At 36.3% G+C, this 17,226-nt stretch overlaps 1 protein-coding gene across 2 annotated transcripts in view; it reads right to left on the minus strand.

The window, feature by feature from the left end:
- The window catches only part of LOC144450414 (receptor-type tyrosine-protein phosphatase gamma-like), a 111,134-nt gene that overhangs the window by 69,150 nt on the left and 24,758 nt on the right, over positions 1-17,226 (minus strand). Inside the window, exons 6-10 of one of the 2 annotated variants that reach the window (XM_078141046.1) lie at positions 15,149-15,343; positions 13,157-13,249; positions 5,160-5,453; positions 2,366-2,552; positions 1,138-1,226 (exon numbers count right to left, since the gene is read on the minus strand). In XM_078141046.1, coding sequence (XP_077997172.1) covers positions 1,138-1,226; positions 2,366-2,552; positions 5,160-5,453; positions 13,157-13,249; positions 15,149-15,343 — 858 coding nt within the window. The remainder of the gene's footprint in view (positions 1-1,137; positions 1,227-2,365; positions 2,553-5,159; positions 5,454-13,156; positions 13,250-15,148; positions 15,344-17,226) is intronic. The other variant, XM_078141128.1, reaches the window with a different exon arrangement.

Below are 17,226 nucleotides of genomic sequence, written 5' to 3' on the forward strand. Positions count from 1 at the left end.
AAGACTGGTGCTGCTCTCAAAAACACATGCTCACCATATGACTTTGTATTACAGTGGGGTACATGAAGTAGACTTTTTTAATTTGAGTGAAGTGAACTAGTTGTGGGTTTAATACTGTTAATAAAGTCAGCGATGTAACAGGAGTACTGTTATTGAGTGCCTTGTAGGTCATCAGTAGTACTGATCAGAATCCTGTAATTGACAGGTAGCCAGTGAAGATCAGAAAGAACCGGTGTTATGTGATCTGTTTTCTTTGTACGTGACACATATTATTACACCTCAATGTTCTTACACAAGCTGTCATTGGTCAGAATTGAATCACATGACCTTCTTTAAACAGATTATTGCCTGCACTATTGCTAGCTGGGGTTATTTTGACAGTTAGCACATCTATTTTGCACATGTTTTCCAGTGTTGCACGCTCGGAATGACAGTCACTATAGTGAGAGACACACAAGCATTATTATTTCTTGCAGAAATTTGAATAAATATAACATTATATACAAATGAGCTGTGGGGACACTTGAGCTCCTAGAAATAATGCCATGTCTGTATTTTTATATGGATAATTTACAGCTTCATGCCACATATCAAGTTACTGTTCAGGCTACTACCTACAGTATTGTCTTAAAACCAGAACATATATATTATGGATCTCATCCATTCTACATCTACAATTTCTATCAAATTGACAAATACACCTGCAGCCATATTTCAGCTTTAACAGCCACTTTTAAATATGTAGCCAACTTTCAGCCACATTATGTATGTTTGCAGCCATTCAGGATCAACTCAGCCAAAGTACGGCCAGTTTAAAGCCAGTTTTTGGCTGCCAATTTGACTAAGGACACACCCATCCACACACACACACACACACACACACACACACACACACACACACACACACACACACACACGTGCATGCAGACACACACAGATACCCCCAGCCATACACACACACACACGTACGCAGACACACCCATCCATACACACAGATACACACACAGACAGACACATACACAGACAGACACAGACGCAGACACAGACACACACACACGCACACACACACACACACACACACACACACACACACACAATTCATTTTGCTTAATGAGAATTAAGAATGAAATTTCTTACTTTTTAAATCAGGGAGTCCAAGTTCTACAGGTGGATGTTGAGACTGTGTATCAGCTCTTGTGTAATAATGGTTGGCATGGCAACTCTTCCTAATTGAAAGATGGAAAAAAACATTTGTTGTCATGACAATCATTCTTTCTTAAGTCAACAGGGCCCTCATGTGACTGATGATGATGCATGGTTTTCATGTCCATGACCAAACATGGCATAACAGTCCTGATCTATGTAATACATAGAAATGTTGATGATATCATATTTCATCAACATATTATGCAGACACAGACACAACACCTTTATCAGTTTGTACATTCATGGTACCTTACAAGTATATCAGTTTGTACATTCATTATTTCATTTGAAATTGAGTAATGTAAGTATTCGCCATCAGCTGAAAATACCATTTTTGACGAAAAATACCCCCCCCCCCCCAAAAAAAAAAAAAAAAAAAAAACCCAACCCAAAACAAAACAACAACAAAAAATAAACAAACAAACAAACAAAAAAAAAAAAAAAACCTACTCAAAATAGAAATGACTCCTATCAATTTGGCATGAACAAATGTGAATGGACTCCACCCATGGGACATGTACACAAACTATCGAAGCAATCTGACTGGAGAAGAAGTCAAAAACTATCAGAAATATCAAATAAATTTGATAAAAATAGAAAATAGCACTTCTCTAATGACACAACTATAATTAGTATAAAGATTGTGATGATTTCAATTTTTTTCCACATATTAATTCATCCTTGTTGGTACCTATGCGATTTCCAAATTTTAGAGCAAATAACTGTCTGAATAGAAACCTTACCTCTACATAGTCAGGGTTGGTTGAAATTACACTATTAGTATTAGAGAGAGAGGGCTGTCACAGACTAGACACTTATGCATCATTCCTATGGCCCCCTCTACACTGTCCCCGTTGTGGGCTAAAATCATTATTGCATACTTGATGTATGAAATCAGCATGTTAAACATCCCATATACAAGAAATCATGTGAACACTGCCTTGACAAGATCTCATGTTGTTTATATGAAAAAATAACATAATCCCATGTGCAAGTGCCAGTGTTGATACTTGTGGTGTTTACTCCTCCTACACATTCACTTCCTTCCCACATGAAAGTATATGTACAGTGAACCCTGATAATACATTGGATGTTCATATACCCCCTGAGTATGCTAGACTGGCAATCATCATGGGGTTCTGTCATCTTATCAACTAACCTCCATACGAAGTAACCCAGTAATAACACAATTATAAATACAATAGACAGTAAGGTGCCAGCAATGGCTGCAATTTGAGGCCACTTGTTCTCAGACTTGGCAAGACCTGGTAGAGGTTCTGTATTGGTGGGTGTTACGTTAACTGTTGAAGGCGAATAAACTACTGTTGAAGTTGGAGGAGGACCACCTGTAAAAAAACCAAACAAGTGATGAAAATGTGAAATTATCGATAACAACTTTAATTATATGCACAGCTTTAGCTTATTGCTTTTTATCTTATTTCAATATTTCATTGCCTGCAGTTTGATTATATTTTATGAGGTGGTGTTTGGTTAGCACTGTTTGTCTGTGTCACCAACATTTAAAATTACTAATTCATATTCTGAATTGTTTATGACAAATATGTCCACAATTACATGTACATGTAGGTCATTAGTGCAGAGGTCAGAAAACAAAGTGATGCTGTGTAAATGGGAACTACTGTATCTGACATTTGTGCCAGGTTTGGTTGAAATCAACTCATCAGAATTGTACAATATACTATGATGTTTTTGGCTACTTGACCTTGAAGACAGAGGTCGAGCTCAAAAGTCAAGGGCATGTTAGAAAGTTCAGTACAGATAACATGGGTGTAGACACTTAAAGTCTCTATTAAGCTTCCAATGTTAGTACACAAAACGTGAAATTTTACAATAACTATGGTCACCATTCAGCCATTATTGCAAATGTCTGGAAACAAAGTAATGTACATATGTGGAGTACTGTTTCTGACATTTGTGCCAGGTTTGGTTGAAATTGGCCCATGCATCACATCAAGGTCAAAGTCTCATTAGAAAGCTCATTAGGCCTAATTGCTTGGTTCCAGTTAACCAATCCGACCTAGTTTATCACCAAAACCCTTAACAATTTTTTTGTGTATTCAAGAAAAAATAAATAAAATTGTGAAAATTGTGAAGTTTCACAAGAAGTAGTGGATGCGAAAACTGACATCAACTTAAAAAGACAATATAAAACTGTTCTTCCAATCTGTAATGGTTGTAAATCTGATGGGAAGAAACCCAAAACACAGAAACAATAAGGAAAACAACGGAAAACATAACTACCTGAACTAGCACACATGATAAAAAATGTAAAAAATCAAAAAAAGAAATCTACCTAACCCCCCTATTCTAAAATTGAGCATAATCGGAACCACACTATTTTTTTTTAGGCCTTATGGATATCAACATCCTTTACCAGTGTTCAGTCACAATTTTCACTGTCCAGTACGTAGACAGGTTTTGTGTTCAGTCACAATTTTCACTGTCCAGTAATAGCCAGGTTTTGTGTTCAGTCACAATTTTCACTGTCCAGTACTAGCCAGGTTTTGTGTTCAGTCACAATTTTCACTGTCCAGTAATAGCCAGGTTTTTTCACTGTCCAGTACTAGCCAGGTTTTGTGTTCAGTCACAATTTTCACTGTCCAGTAATAGCCAGGTTTTTTCACTGTCCAGTACTAGCCAGGTTTTGTGTTCAGTCACAATTTTCACTGTCCAGTAATAGCCAGGTTTTTTCACTGTCCAGTAATAGCCAGGTTTTGTGTTCAGTCACAATTTTCACTGTCCAGTATTAGCCAGGTTTTGTGTTCAGTCACAATTTTCACTGTCCAGTAATAGCCAGGTTTTGTGTTCAGTCACAATTTTCACTGTCCAGTACTAGCCAGGTTTTGTGTTCAGTCACAATTTTCACTGTCCAGTAATAGCCAGGTTTTGTGTTCAGTCACAATTTTCACTGTCCAGTACTAGACAGGTTTTGTGTTCAGTCACAATTTTCACTGTCCAGTACTAGCCAGGTTTTGTGTCCGGTCACAATTTTCACTGTCCAGTAATAGCCAGGTTTTGTGTTCAGTCACAATTTTCACTGTCCAGTAATAGCCAGGTTTTGTGTTCAGTCACAATTTTCACTGTCCAGTACTAGCCAGGTTTTGTGTTCAGTCACAATTTTCACTGTCCAGTACTAGCCAGGTTTTGTGTTCAGTCACAATTTTCACTGTCCAGTATTAGCCAGGTTTTGTGTTCAGTCACAATTTTCACTGTCCAGTACTAGCCAGGTTTACTTTTCACTTACGTGTGCTTGTTCACTATCAAAATTTAAGTCTAGTAAAAAAAAATTCTGATAAAATTCTTATGTCCAGTTTTTGCCTGGTCACAGTGAACTTTAACTTGATAAAATTCTAATGTCTGGTTTCACCCGGTCACTATATCAACAACCTGCATTGTTTGAGCTATAAATGATCAATGATCACAAACAACTTGGTCTGCTTACAGTGTACATGCAAGCTTGGCTTTTAGTTTGGCAAAAATAATCATTTTAAATTAATTCTTCCACTTTGATGATGAGTTAATCCCACTTAAGAAAGTGTGATATTGTGAGTACCAGCTTAGTTCTGTTAAGGTGTATAGGTTAATAGGATTTTCAAGTGGCAGCAGAAAGTGTGTGAAAAAGTACAACTACATGTACATGGAGATCACTCACTGCAACTGAATTGTCTATCAATACTGAATATGGATATTAATATGGATACACATACTAACTATAGCCCTGATATTTGTTGAAGGTTTGGTTGAAATTGGGCTATGCATGTTGGAGATACAGGTGGACATGCACAGACACATGCATCAATGGACAAATGGACACATGGGACCCAACGTAATAGCCTCCCTCTGGCCTCACTAAAAATACTGCATGCATGTGTATTTGCATAAAGTGATACATGAATATGTGCTTTACATATGATCACATGATGATTGCTTACCATGCGTAAAGGTAATTGGCTCTGTCTCTGGTCCATAATATATATGTTCTGGTTTTAAGACAATACTGTAGGTAGCAGCCTGTACAGTAACTTGATATGTGGCATGAAGCTGTAAATTATCCATATAAAAATACAGATCCTCCACATAAACCTTGATCCAAGACCCACCAACCTCTCGGAATTTTATGAAATAGAGATCAACTTTATTATAGACATCAACTGGTTCTGCCCACATTACAAGCTCTGAATTCCACTGCAAATATTTCACACTTACACCCATTGGCAAGCCTGGAGCTGAATTGATTAGATGAAATATGCATTATATATTAATTGCTTACATTTATGTACATGTAGTTCCAACCAAGGATGTTTCCACATTATCATTTGACAGGTTAGTTTCACTAATTTTGATTTGTAAGATATTGCAGACTGCCACTTCAGCTTTTTTTTTTTTAATGTCACTCAGGTATACTTTCATAGAATTATGCGATGTGATTTTAGTGTGCAATGCAATATGAAAGCAAAAGGGATTGAATGTGGCATGTGTTTATTTATTATCAATACGCATGAGATATTAACATGACATCAGACATGAACATTATTGTAGTGATAATACACCATATAACGGTTACCTTCCTTGCATTCAATTTTGAAAGAAGTGTCACAGGATGTGGAAATACATGACACAGTCAACAAAACATGGCTAAACAAGTCATTGAGAATGACATAGTCCCCGCTATGATTGGTTTTTAAGGAATTATCACTACTCTGATCACGCAATAACACTTGTGAACCTAAATTAAACAGACTTAGATATGTTGTGTCAGCTTGTTGGACATGGAACATGCCTACAACAATAAAGGATTGGTCAGGTATGGGGGATTGTATCACGATGAAAATGGATATGCACATGTATGTCATAGAACACTGTTCTAATACCAACTTTGAATGAGATCTGTTCAAGCATGTCTGAGTTATGGCTTTGGACATAGAAAAATCGCAAACAAAATGGCTGCCAGGCGGCCATATTGGATCGTATCATGACAACAAATGGATATGCACATGTATGTCATAGAATACTGTCCTAATACCAACTTTGAATGAGATCTGTTCAAGTATGTCTGAGTTATGGCTTTGGACATAGAAAAATCGCAAACAAAATGGCTGCCAGGTGGCCATATTGGATTGCATCACAACAATAATGAATATGCACATGTATGTCATAGAACACTGTCCTAATGCCAACTTTGAATGAGATCTGTTCAAGCATGTCTGAGTTATGGCTTTGGACATGGAAAAATCGCAAACAAAATGGCTGCCAGGCAGCCATATTGGATCGTATCATGACAACAATGAATATGCACATGTATGTCATAGAACACTGTCCTAATACCAACTTTGAATGAGATCTGTTCAAGCATGTCTGAGTTATGGCTTTGGACATGGAAAATTCGCAAACAAAATGGCTGCCAGGCAGCCATATTGGATCGTATCATGACAACAATGAATATGCACATGTATGTCATAGAACACTGTCCTAATACCAACTTTGAATGAGATCTGTTCAAGCATGTCTGAGTTATGGCTTTAGACAGGGAAAATTTGCAAACAAAATGGCTGCTAGGCGGCCATATTGGATCGTATCATGAAACAAATAGACGTGCATATGTATGACATTGTATGTTGCCCCTGTACCAAGTTTGAAAATAATCGGTCCAGTCATCTCCAAGAAACAGCTGCGGACGGACGGACGGACGCACGGACAGACGGAACCCAATCCATAAGTCCCCGTCCCGGACTTCGTCCGGCGGGGACTAACAACAGCTGCTAAAGTTTCTGAAAATTACTTGATCTGTAATAAAACTAGTGCGATTTTTTGACTGCGTTGAGAAGATCACCAACTTTTGTCACGAGACACAGGGAAATGATGATTTTTGACAGCTATAGTCGTCAACTATCAATACTCTCATTTTGTAAGTTGTAGTCCAAAGGCTATTTCTGAACAGCACGCCTGTATTAACCATACTGTACAATCTTTTGTCTTTCTGAATATGACATACTGACTGGCATATACTTGGTGGCATAATTAGTAATTACATACTGACTGGCATACACTTGGTGGTATAATTAGTAATTACATACTGACTGGCATACACTTGGTGGTATAATTAGTAATTACATACTGACTGGCATATACTTGGTGGCATAATTAGTAATTACATACTGACTGGCATACACTTGGTGGTATAATTAGTAATTACATACTGACTGGCATACACTTGGTGGCATAATTAGTAATTATATATATACTGACTGGCATACACTTGGTGGCATAATTAGTAATTACATACTGACTGGCATACACTTGGTGGTATAATTAGTAATTACATACTGACTGGCATACACTTGGTGGCATAATTAGTAATTACATACTGACTGGCATACACTTGGTGGTATAATTAGTAATTACATACTGACTGGCATACACTTGGTGGTATAATTAGTAATTACATACTGACTGGCATACACTTGGTGGTATAATTAGTAATTACATACTGACTGGCATACACTTGGTGGCATAATTAGTAATTACATACTGACTGGCATACACTTGGTGGTATAATTAGTAATTACATACTGACTGGCATACACTTGGTGGTATAATTAGTAATTATATATATACTGACTGGCATACACTTGGTGGTATAATTAGTAATTACATACTGACTGGCATATACTTGGTGGCATAATTAGTAATTACATACTGACTGGCATACACTTGGTGGCATAATTAGTAATTACATACTGACTGGCATACACTTGGTGGTATAATTAGTAATTACATACTGACTGGCATACACTTGGTGGTATAATTAGTAATTACATACTGACTGGCATACACTTGGTGGCATAATTAGTAATTACATACTGACTGGCATACACTTGGTGGCATAATTAGTAATTACATACTGACTGCCATATACTTGGTGGCATAATTAGTAATTATATATATACTGACTGGCATATACTTGGTGGCATAATTAGTAATTACATACTGACTGGCATACACTTGGTGGCATAATTAGTAATTACATACTGACTGGCATATACTTGGTGGTATAATTAGTAATTACATACTGACTGGCATACACTTGGTGGCATAATTAGTAATTACATACTGACTGGCATACACTTGGTGGTATAATTAGTAATTACATACTGACTGGCATACACTTGGTGGTATAATTAGTAATTACATACTGACTGGCATATACTTGGTGGCATAATTAGTAATTACATACTGACTGGCATACACTTGGTGGCATAATTAGTAATTACATACTGACTGGCATACACTTGGTGGTATAATTAGTAATTACATACTGACTGGCATACACTTGGTGGCATAATTAGTAATTACATACTGACTGGCATACACTTGGTGGTATAATTAGTAATTACATACTGACTGGCATACACTTGGTGGTATAATTAGTAATTACATACTGACTGGCATATACTTGGTGGCATAATTAGTAATTACATACTGACTGGCATACACTTGGTGGCATAATTAGTAATTACATACTGACTGGCATACACTTGGTGGCATAATTAGTAATTACATACTGACTGGCATACACTTGGTGGTATAATTAGTAATTACATACTGACTGGCATACACTTGGTGGCATAATTAGTAATTACATACTGACTGGCATACACTTGGTGGTATAATTAGTAATTACATACTGACTGGCATATACTTGGTGGTATAATTAGTAATTACATACTGACTGGCATACACTTGGTGGCATAATTAGTAATTACATACTGACTGGCATATACTTGGTGGCATAATTAGTAACTACATACTGACTGGCATACACTTGGTGGTATAATTAGTAATTACATACTGACTGGCATACACTTGGTGGTATAATTAGTAATTACATACTGACTGGCATACACTTGGTGGCATAATTAGTAACTACATACTGACTGGCATACACTTGGTGGTATAATTAGTAATTACATACTGACTGGCATACACTTGGTGGTATAATTAGTAATTACATACTGACTGGCATACACTTGGTGGTATAATTAGTAATTACATACTGACTGGCATACACTTGGTGGTATAATTAGTAATTACATACTGACTGGCATACACTTGGTGGTATAATTAGTAATTACATACTGACTGGCATACACTTGGTGGTATAATTAGTAATTACATACTGACTGGCATACACTTGGTGGCATAATTAGTAATTACATACTGACTGGCATACACTTGGTGGCATAATTAGTAATTACATACTGACTGGCATACACTTGGTGGTATAATTAGTAATTACATACTGACTGGCATACACTTGGTGGTATAATTAGTAATTACATACTGACTGGCATACACTTGGTGGCATAATTAGTAATTACATACTGACTGGCATACACTTGGTGGCATAATTAGTAATTACATACTGACTGGCATACACTTGGTGGCATAATTAGTAATTACATACTGACTGGCATACACTTGGTGGCATAATTAGTAATTACATACTGACTGGCATACACTTGGTGGTATAATTAGTAATTACATACTGACTGGCATACACTTGGTGGTATAATTAGTAATTACATACTGACTGGCATACACTTGGTGGCATAATTAGTAATTACATACTGACTGGCATACACTTGGTGGTATAATTAGTAATTACATTCTGACTGGCATACACTTGGTGGCATAATTAGTAATTACATTTGAACATGTGTTGGGGCAGCATAGTTATTTACCATCAATAACCAATGTCTGGAAGTCCCCTTTCAAGTCAGCATATACAGTAACAAGTATAATTTTCTTTGCAATGTCATATTTCGACACAACTGTGCTAGAAAGATCTTGACATGTTGTGTACTGACTGCAGTGATGCCACATCAAATAGATAGCACTAGGAACAGTTGAAACCTCTAGATAACACTATTAGTGATTATTTTAATACATCTTTCCCCCACTTTTCTCAAAGCACTTCTAAATCACAATTATTAGGCATGGCACAGATTGCTAATGGTACAATTTATCTTTTTACTAATTCTCTGGAGAACATAGAATCCATGGCAACGACTACAAACATACAGGTTACTAATACTTCAAATAGCAACCTCTATCCTACCAGGTACCTAATTATCCAGATGGGTTGACTGGGGCACAATAGTGGTTCAAATCTCACCAACTTTCACCATTCTGAAACAGGCAGCAGTGAGGCTCAAATTTAGAGGTGATTCTAAATACCCCATACCACAACATTGAAAAATGTTCTTTATATGTCTCTTAAAACTAGTAAATGTAAAGCTAACTTTTCAAAATTGCATGATAAGTGAGAAAAAGAATTAAAACTGGCGATCAGCGGGCGACCCAAGCAGCCATGAATTTACGGTTATACTGCCTATTGTTCTCCCTCTAGGGGATTATGACATCATAGAGGGGAGAGTTTCATGCCAGTTTTATAGTGTAGTAAGCAATGACAGACAGTAGTAATGTTGACTTTGATACTCGTCAGAATGTATTTGAGAGTGTTTAATCTTCATTCAATTATGATTTTATTATGTTTGATGGATTGATTTGGCTTTTTATGTAGATGTGGTGTCCTACAATATTAGCAGCAATACTGAAAATACTAGTGATGTTGGAGAGTATATCGGGTTCAAGTTGATCACCGAATTCTATTACCAATTTGGACCTTGATAAAACTAGGAGCTCAACTACTGTTACAAGTCGATATCAAAATTCCTCAAAAAAATAATAATTTGGACCAAGCATAATGTTCCGATTGCCACTTTTATTCAAGTCCCAAAAGTTGATTGCTACTAAAGTTCAATGGTTTTGAAATGTAGGTCTTTGACTACCTAGGTGAGACAAAAATCAAAGCCGGCCTAATTTTGTTGTTTGTACAATGTATGGTATGTGAAATGAGAGCGACCTATAAATACTTCACAGTTTTTGTTGTGGTCTTGTATTGTCACATGCTTAGCTTGTAACAGTGAGTTTACATCTATTATTTTCGGCCTGAGCTGTCTAGGGCACAATACTCTAGACTTACAGAGCCCGAGTCTGAGATCCACATTAAACCTCAAAAACTAGCATTCAGACTGATCAGAAGTAGGCCTCATCATCTTGTTGGGGACTTGAACTATTGGATGTTTTTTTATCACGGTGTACATGTGATTATTATGGGTATTTAATCATTGGTAGGTGGGTAGTATTGTCAAGGGTGTAGTTTTGTTTTGTGGGTAGTCACCACAGTGGTAGGATCATTCCCTGTTCAAAGCTGAAGTAGTGTACATATGGACTCAGAGACCAAACTTGGGTTGAATTTATCCAATGTAATCCATATTTATCAATTAGTAAAATTGCAAAATTCTTAATATCATACAGAAATAATGTTTCTGACTTCAAAACAAACAGACATCGAAGTGAACGTGGCTCCAATCTAGATAGGAGTTGCAGGCTTTCACTCATAACCATGTGCTGGGGTCACGATATTAATTGCATGTTGACATCAATATTGTCCAATCATAACGTATACCGTATCTTGAACACATCACAATATAGTTTCTTAAACTGTATACTTCTGATACCATGATTCGTTACAAAATTCTTCTAATGAATATTAACTAGGTTTGTTGTATGACTTGCCATCGCAAGGGAAAAATACACTATTTTTTAGACGAGTTGCCAAGTCATTAAATGAAAACCCTAGACTCATGAAATTTCCTAATTCTTTTACAACTTTATTGCTGGTAATAAAATTCACTTAATAAACTTTCTTTTATGTAATTTTCATTGATATTTAGCAAGTAACTTATATGAACCTCGGCTTTTGAGGGGTACAATGTTGTTTACGTGCAATGACTGGGGGCATGCTTCCATGCTCGGAGAAAATCGCGTATTGTGGGACAAAATACTGTAGTGTTGCATGTTGTGATACTCCTTCTTGAAGTTTTCTGTGCATATTCTAATAAATACTAGTATATTATATTTTGAATGAAATATGTTTACTTTGTTGATAAATGTGCCGTTCAAAAGGCGACATGAGTGAGTGGGCTAAAATATGCTGTCATGATAGAATGGCAGTGCTCTTGTAGGCAAATGATAAAAATCAGATAAGTAAAAGTCACTGACTGTGAAACACCCCAATATTCCAACTATTTGATACATATATCAAGTCTAGTGGTTTTCATTCTAATATTTTGCCCATTTCGAAAATATGGGGCACATTTATGGAAACTTCAATTTAATAAATTTTTATATTACTATTACCCACAGATACAGACGATAGTCAGGTAGTTAGTGTGGGTAAACATCGGTAAAAGTTTGGTTAAGACGTGTAGATTATAGTTTTTGTTTACTGACTAGATGTCTATTACAACCATCAGTCATGTATTTTTTCACAATGTTGTTGATAGTCACCTGTTGACTATGCTTGTCATAGCCTCATTGCTAAACAATCCCCTCTATGAAGTCACAAAATGGAGTGGTCTAGGTGGGACCAGAAATACCCGAAAATCCTTGTAGTAAATCTGATGGGAACTGACTGAAAAATTGTTATTTTTAAGGTGTTTGCACACGCTTTTTAAAAGTTTTAAAACCAGAATACGTTTCATGAACATGTCTAGCAAATTAGTGAATGTGAGTATTTGGAACCACCTTTAGTGATTTGCCGATTCTAAACACTGGATCATCAGGACTCCATTCAATCATCAGATTCTACTCTGGCCATTCTAAACACTTGATCATCAGGACTTCATTCAATCATCATAAAGTTAGAAGCAACATTTTGGAGTATCAAATGGATTGGTATTGATACTCAGAGACCTAGTTGCATTTACAGGGTCAGACAAAATTGTGTCCATATAAGCCTATGACTTCCCTCATAACAGTGAATTGCAGCAGACTTTGTATGAGAGATAAGAAGTGGGCTTACCCTTAGAATCTGTAGTGATAACTAAGGTTGCTGGAGATCCTTCACCAACATCAGTCACACATGTCAAGTTCAGTTCATATTTTGTAGCTGCATCTGTAAATGGGAAAACAGTGCCAATGAAGTACAACAGCATGCTGTACAAGTATTTTGAGAGTTTTTGATAAATAACATACCATTTAGTCTAGGTGGGCTGATTAGTAGCCTGTATTATCATTACCTTAGTCTGTACAAGACAAAGTCATGTAGTTCTTTGATTTCTGGTATAGGCATTGCTAGGGGTTGCTGAGCAAATCCGAGTATATTATTTTTCATGGAACTACCCATCACTGTCAATCAATCAATCAGACATATATAGGTTATACATATATTACTTACCTAAACCAGAGAGAGACAAGTTATAATACCTAAACCAGAGAGAGACAATTAAGTTATATTACTTACCTAAACCAGAGAGAGACAATTAAGTTATATTACTTACCTAAACCAGAGAGAGACAGGTTATATTACTTACCTAAACCAGAGAGAGACAAGTTATATTACTTACCTAAACCAGAGAGAGACAGGTTATATTACTTACCTAAACCAGAGAGAGACAAGTTATATTACTTACCTAAACCAGAGAGAGACAGGTTATATTACTTACCTAAACCAGAGAGAGACAAGTTATATTACTTACCTAAACCAGAGAGAGACAAGTTATATTACTTACCTAAACCAGAGAGAGACAAGTTATAATACCTAAACCAGAGAGAGACAGGTTATATTACTTACCTAAACCAGAGAGAGACAAGTTATATTACTTACCTAAACCAGAGAGAGACAGGTTATATTACTTACCTAAACCAGAGAGAGACAAGTTATATTACTTACCTAAACCAGAGAGAGACAGGTTATATTACTTACCTAAACCAGAGAGAGACAAGTTATAATACCTAAACCAGAGAGAGACAAGTTATATTACTTACCTAAACCAGAGAGAGACAGGTTATATTACTTACCTAAACCAGAGAGAGACAAGTTATATTACTTACCTAAACCAGAGAGAGACAGGTTATATTACTTACCTAAACCAGAGAGAGACAAGTTATAATACCTAAACCAGAGAGAGACAATTAAGTTATATTACTTACCTAAACCAGAGAGAGACAGGTTATATTACTTACCTAAACCAGAGAGAGACAAGTTATATTACTTACCTAAACCAGAGAGAGACAAGTTATATTACTTACCTAAACCAGAGAGAGACAAGTTATAATACCTAAACCAGAGAGAGACAATTAAGTTATATTACTTACCTAAACCAGAGAGAGACAGGTTATATTACTTACCTAAACCAGAGAGAGACAAGTTATATTACTTACCTAAACCAGAGAGAGACAAGTTATATTACTTACCTAAACCAGAGAGAGACAAGTTATATTACTTACCTAAACCAGAGAGAGACAAGTTATATTACTTACCTAAACCAGAGAGAGACAAATTATATTACTTACCTAAACCAGAGAGAGACAAGTTATATTACTTACCTAAACCAGAGAGAGACAATTAAGTTATATTACTTACCTAAACCAGAGAGAGACAGGTTATATTACTTACCTAAACCAGAGAGAGACAAGTTATATTACTTACCTAAACCAGAGAGAGACAAGTTATATTACTTACCTAAACCAGAGAGAGACAAGTTATATTACTTACCTAAACCAGAGAGAGACAGGTTATATTACTTACCTAAACCAGAGAGAGACAGGTTATATTACTTACCTAAACCAGAGAGAGACAAGTTATATTACTTACCTAAACCAGAGAGAGACAAGTTATATTACTTACCTAAACCAGAGAGAGACAGGTTATATTACTTACCTAAACCAGAGAGAGACAAGTTATATTACTTACCTAAACCAGAGAGAGACAGGTTATATTACTTACCTAAACCAGAGAGAGACAAGTTATATTACTTACCTAAACCAGAGAGAGACAGGTTATATTACTTACCTAAACCAGAGAGGTTGTATCTCAACCTTCTAGCACCGATTGTGATATTTTGTTGATTATCTAGTTGGGGCTTCACATACAATCTATACTTTACGATATCAGTGACATCAGTACCATTCGGATATTCCCATTTCAGTAACATAGAGTCAGCAGTAACTCCAATACCTCTAAAATTCTCTGGAGGTTGAGGCATCACTAGTTATAGAAAACAATATGTGTAAACAAGTTTACTCATATATCTTTTATAATGCAGTACAGTTTGTATTACTATACTATTTCTTGTATTGACCTTTGACCTTGAAGCAATAGAAAGTAGTATGCATTTGCAAGCAAAAGCATAGTTCCAGGGCACAGTTGGGGACATTCTATATCAAAATGGTTTGCTCAGTAAGTAAGATAGAGAAGGTAAGAACAAGCATGAAGGCTCTGTCTGAGTTAGCATCTAAGAAAAATAAGGAAAAGTCATCGAGGACTCTGATACCTCCGTCAGAGAGAAACATGCTACATGCAACACCATGTACCAACAACAAGCTATGGAACTTGAAGCGAAAGAGAAACTGTATACCCAGTATGTGTTACATCAAACTCAGTTCAATACACATAGTAAAAACATGATTTTGATTCGACAGTTTTGTACAAATAAACATGTCTTCTGTCAAATTAGTTAGTTTTTGGTAGTTGTGTCTTTGCTGACATGACGTACACATGTGCCACTGTCCACATATACGTATCTCGGCCTCTCTGTAAATTGCTGTTGACATTCATTTCACTCAGAATAACACGATAAAAACGTCTTGAATTGTTCACGATAGTTTATATAATAATGATGTCGACAGATGTCACTGACAAACAAATTTATCACTAGACAAAAACTAGACTTGATTGGTATATCGCTACCACATAGTAGTAGTCAAGTACGCTTGACTTTAGAGCAAGTCGCTGTACCCGAAGGCCAGCCCGATCGGGGGAGGAGTACACATGGAAGAACATGTCGTGTGATTGTATGTTGGCGAGTCTATGCCAATTGTTTTTGGTAAATACAGATGGATTTCGTAAATAGGACAAGTTTAATATTCATCATCAAAGAGCTTTAGCCGTTCATACTTTCAAGGGGTGTGGATAGAAAATCATTGAAAGATCTTGAACACAAGAAATCGCGTACTTGTACATTGCTAGGTCACCGGAAGTACCGTACTTTGAGTGACTCCCGCGATTCCGTACATGTAGTTTTGACTTGCACTTGTGAATTTAGTTTGCAGTCATACTGTCAAAAACTGAGTAATGTGTCCCACATGATGAAATAATTTGCCATCCGTTAAAAACAATTTTCGCCTTTTCAAATTTGTGTTACGATCAAAGCAACCAAAATATGAATCATTGAAATTTGAATGCGTAAACACGTAACCTTTGGACTCGGCATTTAAACACGACCCCTCAACTCCACAACTTTCAGTACAGTATCACCTTCAACACGATATTGTCAGCTATCAAAAGTTTTTAGCGTTTGCCACAATGCATGCTGGGAAACCCCATAGAGTTGTAAACCGGAAGTGGATAGAAAGTAAAAAACCACAATAGAGGGTGCCCTGGAACTAATTCTTGTACATGTAGTGTGGGTTCCACAAGGTTGTAAATAGCAACAAATCAAAGAAGGCGTTTATGAGTAGGAAAAGAAATGAAACGTTATATTTTAGCCATAGTTCTTTACTCTTTGTTGTGTGAGAAAGAGAGCCACAGTGGTGTCTCATCAGATGTTACAGTAATGTTCAGATTATTTTGCTCTTTCCAAAACTGTTTTCAGCTTTTTTGATCCAACATATACTTCTCACTTTATTCATATGGAGAAGGAAGAAAGTCACATGCTGGGAGATTAATCTAAAAATAATGGCTTGATAAATTGTAGATAAGTATTTGCTGGTGTTGATTGCACTGTCTATGTCTGTATAACATATTAAGAAAATGTAACTCCTAGGTGAAATGGAAAGTGACATGAAATTAGTGGACATTGGCCAACAAGTGTTTGTTGTAGTTTTTCAGAAATATCACTTTCATTGAATTTGATTGAATTTGTAAACACA

This window comes from Glandiceps talaboti, chromosome 1, assembly GCF_964340395.1.
Source record: "Glandiceps talaboti chromosome 1, keGlaTala1.1, whole genome shotgun sequence".
Lineage (NCBI taxonomy): Eukaryota > Metazoa > Hemichordata > Enteropneusta > Spengelidae > Glandiceps > Glandiceps talaboti.